Source organism: Solanum verrucosum, unplaced genomic scaffold (genome assembly GCF_900185275.1).
Source record: "Solanum verrucosum unplaced genomic scaffold, falcon-dt-bn FXZP01000183.1, whole genome shotgun sequence".
NCBI lineage: Eukaryota > Viridiplantae > Streptophyta > Magnoliopsida > Solanales > Solanaceae > Solanum > Solanum verrucosum.
Genome location: NW_026020430.1, coordinates 5,491,557 through 5,497,556, shown reverse-complemented (window position 1 = coordinate 5,497,556; position 6,000 = coordinate 5,491,557). Strand labels below are relative to the sequence as shown.

At 34.8% G+C, this 6,000-nt stretch overlaps 1 protein-coding gene across 1 annotated transcript; it reads left to right on the top strand.

Moving 5' to 3' along the window:
• Positions 1–1,137: 1,137 nt before the first annotated feature.
• Positions 1,138–4,154, top strand: LOC125807529 (40S ribosomal protein S24-1). Its single transcript, XM_049487253.1, has 6 exons — positions 1,138–1,261; positions 1,402–1,476; positions 1,596–1,637; positions 2,486–2,656; positions 3,702–3,788; positions 3,900–4,154. Exons 2-6 carry the CDS (start codon positions 1,405–1,407, stop codon positions 3,927–3,929), a joined length of 402 nt encoding a protein of 133 aa, XP_049343210.1. The 5' UTR covers positions 1,138–1,261; positions 1,402–1,404; the 3' UTR covers positions 3,930–4,154.
• The last annotated feature ends 1,846 nt before the right edge of the window (positions 4,155–6,000 follow it).

The following is a 6,000-nucleotide window of genomic DNA, read 5'->3' as shown; positions in this document are numbered from 1 at the left end:
TTCGTTCCCCTCTCTCCCCTCTCCTAGATCTCGCTCGCTCACTTGCCTCTCTCACTTTATAAAAACACAAATATATACATTGTGTTTGTGTTTGTATAAAGCGAGAGAAAATTGTATATACAAATACAAATGCATATATTTTCGTCCTATACACTTATGATTATACAAATACGATTTTTCCCTGCCCAGTTTTCTTTTGTTTTTCTCTCTTTCTCGCTTTATATAAACACAAATTATACAACTGCTTTATTTTGTATATGTATATCGAAATTATACAACTGCTTTCTTTTGTATATATATAGCGAAATATACATATTTATGTTTGCTATGAAGCACAATTATGCAAACTATAACTATAACATACAAAGATGATTTTTGTGTTTGCTATATGTGAAAGTTGCTCTACTTTCTTCACCAATTAATCCTGTTGGACACTAAAAGTATATACTCATAGATGCATGAAACTTGGAGTAATTCTAGGTAGGTAGCTCAAGTCAACCTAGAACACACTCAACCAAAAAGTATAATTAGTTCTCTCTGTCTATTTACCATCTCTAGTTCAATTGACTTGATGAATATTGCTCCATGTGAACTTTCTATCCATGATATATAGGCGAAAGCTTGATAGTTTACAAGCATCATTTCATGGATAAACAATCGTGAGATTAATATTTTTGTGTCATCAAAATTTAACTTCCAATGGACAATCAAAAAAGCAAAAGAAACACATGTTGTGTACACACCAACTCATTTGAACAGTGTTTCAACTTACAGAGTTCAAATTCACTCCATTAGCATATTATTTCGTTTGATATTTTACACAAAAATAAAAGCAACATGGTAAAAGCCTTTCTCATGTGCGATTACAAATTTCTTGTATTATGCTTTTTGTTTATGAGTTCACATCAAAATCATCGGGGAGTAAATAATAACCGAATGTTTGTTTTCATAACAAACAACTTTTTCAAACAAGTCACTATAGAATCTAAATAAAACTTATGTCTATTTTTCAATTAAAAATGTAGTAAAAGTGGCTATTTGTGAAGTTTATCCGTGAAAAGTTTCATATTTTATTTTAGGCCCATTAACTATCCATTAAAAATGGGCCTGACAGTCGTTGAATGGCCCAAAAGTTCATATACAGCTTCTAAAAGCTCAAAAACCCTAGAACAAAGCCTCCATTTTTGCAAAGAAAAGAGCAAGGTCTCTGAAGAACAGTATTCAGAGCGGAGGCGCCGGAGTATTTTGCAGGGGCACAGAAGTATAATTTCAATCCCTTTATTTTCTATTAGTAAATCATAAATTCTGTATTTGTAGATTACATAGCTATACGTTTAGACATTTTCTATTAAATAATGCAAGTAAATTTTAGTTGAATTTGATGATGAATTCTGTTAACAGAAAATGGCGGACAAGGCAGTTACCATTAGAACAAGGAAGTTCATGACCAATCGTCTACTTGCAAGGAAACAATTCGTAAGTCTTAAGACGCATTATCTAATACTAACAACAGTTGCTGTGCTGCAGTGCATATCTTAAACTTCATACTTGTTGATCTGTTTTTATCTGTTCTAATGGCATGCCATTTTTTACAGATTATCGACGTTTTGCATCCTGGAAGGGCCAACGTTTCAAAGGTTTGACAAACAAACAAACTCATATTGCTTTATTTTTCTGATTGCCTTGCAAGTTCAGCTAATTAGTGGTCGTTAATACAATTATTGGTTATTAGAATGAAATGAGTTTAGATCAAAGTGGCTATTGAGTAGTCATATAGGCAGTCAACTTAGTCTGAGAAGCAAATGTGCTTATTTGATGCAAAATATATCTTCTTCCAAGCTCCTCTCTCCTCTAGAGGAAGAAGAAGCTTGAAAATAGTCTAACTTAATAAGGGATATAGTGCAGAATCCAACTAGTTTATGATTATTACTCCCTCTGTCCTAATTTATGGGAAGGTGTTTAACTGGTCACCTAGTTTAATAATAAAAAGAAACTTTTGAAACTTGTGGTCTTTAGGAAGCCTTGGATATTTGTGTGACCTTAAATCATCTCATTAAGAGTAAAATGAAAGGTTTAAGGTTGAATTATTATTAAATATAGAAATGTGTCATCCCTTTTATGATGGACTAAAAAGGACAGAGTTTCACTTAAATTGGGACAGAGGGAGTAATTGATATTGGGGAGAGAGAGGTTGAGAACCATGGTTCAAAATTTCTGTCCAAGGCTCCAAGCCTTGTTGGATATAGATATATACCGGTACATGTGCTTGTGGGGAAGAACAAATTGGTGATAGAGTTACTCATACCTATGTATGTTGGAGCTAGCACGTACCTCGTGGAATTAGTTGAGGTGCGCGCACAAGCTTGATCTGGTCTTCACGATTCCCAAAAAATTAGAGAGAGAGAGTGTGCTAAGCACTTATTGCTCATTTGATTGTTATATACCTTTGGTTTTAATTTCTTACCTGCTTAACATTTCCTTGCAGGCCGAGTTGAAAGAGAAATTGTCAAGGATGTACGAGGTGAAAGATCCCAATGCAATCTTTGTGTTTAAGTTCAGGACCCATTTTGGAGGAGGCAAATCTACTGGTTTTGGCTTGATCTATGATTCTGTCGAGAACGCAAAGAAATATGAGCCAAAGTACAGGCTGATCAGGGTAAGAATCATTTCAGTGTTTTATTTTTGCATAGAAGTCATTAAGTCAAGAAAGTCATGTGAAACCAAAACTCCTTAATAAACTCATGGTTTATAAGTTTTGTAGATGGTAAGGAACTAATATTTGCTTCATGGTTTATCATCTTTGAATGGTTTTTGTAGTTTTAGTATCTTATCTTTACATCCCTATGGGGCCTTAGCGTGAAAAATGTTGTGACATGGTTTTCGAATTTCACTTTGTTTCGACTTCGTTCTTTAAGCGAGTATAAGTAAGGAAACTATAGAAACAATTTTTCTTGTTTCTGAGGATTTATTTGTGCTAAGAGTTGAGATGGGTGCAAACGCCTCACATCTAGTTCATCTCTTTGCTCCTTTTTTGTTTTTTTGTGCACTAACCATATTTTAGATGAATTTGTAGTAAAGAATCATTGCATGGTATTTGTCAATTCAAGAATCTTTATTATTCTAGATAAAGTTCAGTAAAATGTGCTTACAAGAAAAGATTAGATGGCATAACAAGACTCGCATGTGCAGTTTCATCATTTCAGAAGTTGAGTGTCTTACACAACTACACTAATATTATCCTTTTGTTCTTTTGATATCGAAAAGTAATTGCAAGCTGTAGGTCTGCATTACTTTGATTGTTTCTGTCGAAAAGACTATTAGTTTGAGTTATGTTGTGTTGAAGGCTATTAGACCATAAAGACGTGTGATTCTATACCTAATCTCTTCCTCCTGTCTTACCAAGAAACATCTCTTCCTCCTGTCCTTCCCTTGCTCATTCAGTTGATTCTGGTTTTGTGTTGCATTTGTTGCTGTTGCTTTCTCTTATGTATGTTTGTCTCGGTGATCTGTTTTTAGTATTCTAGCTGTGCTAATTCAAGCACTCTTCTTTAAGTAAAGTATTTGCTTGAGTTTGTTGCTCTATTATGTTGAATGCACCTTCACTGTCTTCAGTGTTAAATTTGTGGGCTTAATGATTGTATTTGGCTGTAATTTTTGTTTTGTGGCTAAAATAATGTCTTACTACTGAACAACACTTGCAGAATGGATTAGACACAAAGGTTGAGAAATCTAGGAAGCAGATGAAGGAGCGGAAGAATAGAGCCAAGAAAGTACGCGGTGTCAAGAAGGTAATGGTTTTTATTTTTGCCTTTACAGCTACAAACATTGAGAGAGGTTCTTTTGATTTTGGATCGTTTTATTTTATTCTTGTGCTGATATTGGTTGCTTGATTTTTGCAGACTAAGGCAGGAGATGCCAAGAAGAAATGATCTGCCAGTGATAGTTCCTTTAAGCCAAATGCTGAAAACGTTTTCCATATTATTTATGTTTCTCTGGACATTTATGCAGAATCTTTTCAATTTTGGTTGTCACTCAAATTATATTTGCATGTTTATGTGCTAGTACTTCTAAACTTAGTGAATTTGGGAGTGTAGCGTTTTTCTCAACATGTTCTTTATTTTATAATCACCATTTCAAGTGTTGCTACAAGGATTTGAAAAAAACATCTTGACTAGCAACCTTCATTGAGTTCTTACTGCCCAATTAAAACTTATAAAGTGGAAAGTAATATATATATATTATTTTTTTATTTATTATTTTTTGTGCAATCAAACACATTTATGGTACAGCTGTAGTTGGTAGTCTTCACTTCTGAAAAATCGCTGAAGTGATAAGCGCTAAAAGGAAAGAGGTTGGTTCATTGATAAGAAAGTAAAAAGGTGAGAGAGAAATAGTATTAGGTTGGAAGGACATACCAAACGAACATTAATAGCCAAAGGCACCTTAAATTGATAAGCGCTAAAAGGAAAGAGGTTGGTTCATTGATAAGAAAGTAAAAAGGTGAGAGAGAAATAGTATAAGGTTGGAAGGACATACCAAACGAACATTAATAGCCAAAGGCACCTTAAATCAGTGTAGGATAATATCCATAGGCATTTTGACGATAATTACCCTGTGCAATCTTGATATTGCTTTGTGGTAGTAAAGATATGACTCAACTCTAAAGCTAGATGATTGTCCAAGGCCCATACAGGGAGATCACTAGTTCTTTCCCAACCAATTTGCACTTTAACACACTCCAGAACACTAATATGGGGCATGATTGTGATAAAGATGTGACACTTGTCTTAATTCATCCCAAAAAGTTCAGAGATTCCCAAGCTCATATGAGGAGACCACGTCGTTTTCTATCCCTAAGTAAGATTGCCAAGTCCATATGAGGAGACCACTATGTTCCCTGACTAATGTGGGAATCTAACCTGCAACAACGCCACGTACAAATTGCCAACTGAAATGTGGATAACATAAACATGGGGGCTCAAATGGAAAAAATTTGCTGAGACGCCTCCCTGTCACTCATTCAGCCCAGGGGTGCTGCCGAACGATTGTCTGTATTGGCTATAAGCTAAACCAAAACGGATTTGAGTTTGAAAATGAAAAGTTTTTAACTATATATTGCCCGTCGTCCTTAGGGGCTCTTGTCGAATTGAGTGATGGATCTGTATTGGCTATAAGCCTGCCAGACTAAGAACACTTTTACCACAGCTAAAACTCCTTTTCTCATTCCCATACCTTCTTTGGAACCGATTTTCTTCTTATATCATATTACATTTTCTCTATAACAACATTTCGCTATAGAATCCAAAAAATATCCAGAAAAACAACATTGTTATAGAGAGGAATGAATGTATTAGTTTGACAAAAAAAAAAATAACCAGGTATTTTGAAGCAGCACGTTGATATCTACAGGCCTACTAATTGGTTTAAGACAGCAAGCAAAAGAGTGAATTGGTAAAATATGCTGCTGGGTGCCCCATCCTTAAAGGATAATGATCATGTTAAAGTTAGTTCTTTCCAAAAGGAAATGAAATAATTCATTAAGTTATCCTTTTTCATTCTCTTCGAATGATGTATAAACGGAAAACACAATCCAGATATTGTCCCTCATAGGCACAGGTAGTACAGCCTAAAGCGACTAAGAATGGGGAACCATAAACCCAACAAAGGAGAAGGAATTCGAGCAACTGCAGTACCAGAAAGTAAAGATGAAACCAACTACCATAGGAAAACAATCAACCATTCCGTGATAATGACAAACTTCAAACTCGAATACCAAAATTATAAGACAACATTTAACAAAAAGCTTCTTCTTTTCCTTTCTGGGGTGGCCTACTAGTTAGTTAGAGTCATACTAAGGAGTCATTTTGCCACGAGAATTATTCACTTTTTCCAGAATAATAATTTGTTGTTGGTTGTAAAATTTTCATGGAAGAGTGTATCAAACCTGCTTTCCAATTGCATCTTCATCAAGTCAAAATAAAGTGCTCTCCTTTGCAAAAA

Bases quoted from the DNA above. Each gene is read 5' to 3' on its own strand.
- LOC125807529 (XM_049487253.1), top strand. From the start codon at position 1,405: ATGGCGGACAAGGCAGTTACCATTAGAACAAGGAAGTTCATGACCAAT. The intron at 1,638-2,485 runs GTTTGACAAACA...ATTTCCTTGCAG, and splicing joins GAAGGGCCAACGTTTCAAAG to GCCGAGTTGAAAGAGAAATT. The intron at 2,657-3,701 runs GTAAGAATCATT...CAACACTTGCAG, and splicing joins CAAAGTACAGGCTGATCAGG to AATGGATTAGACACAAAGGT.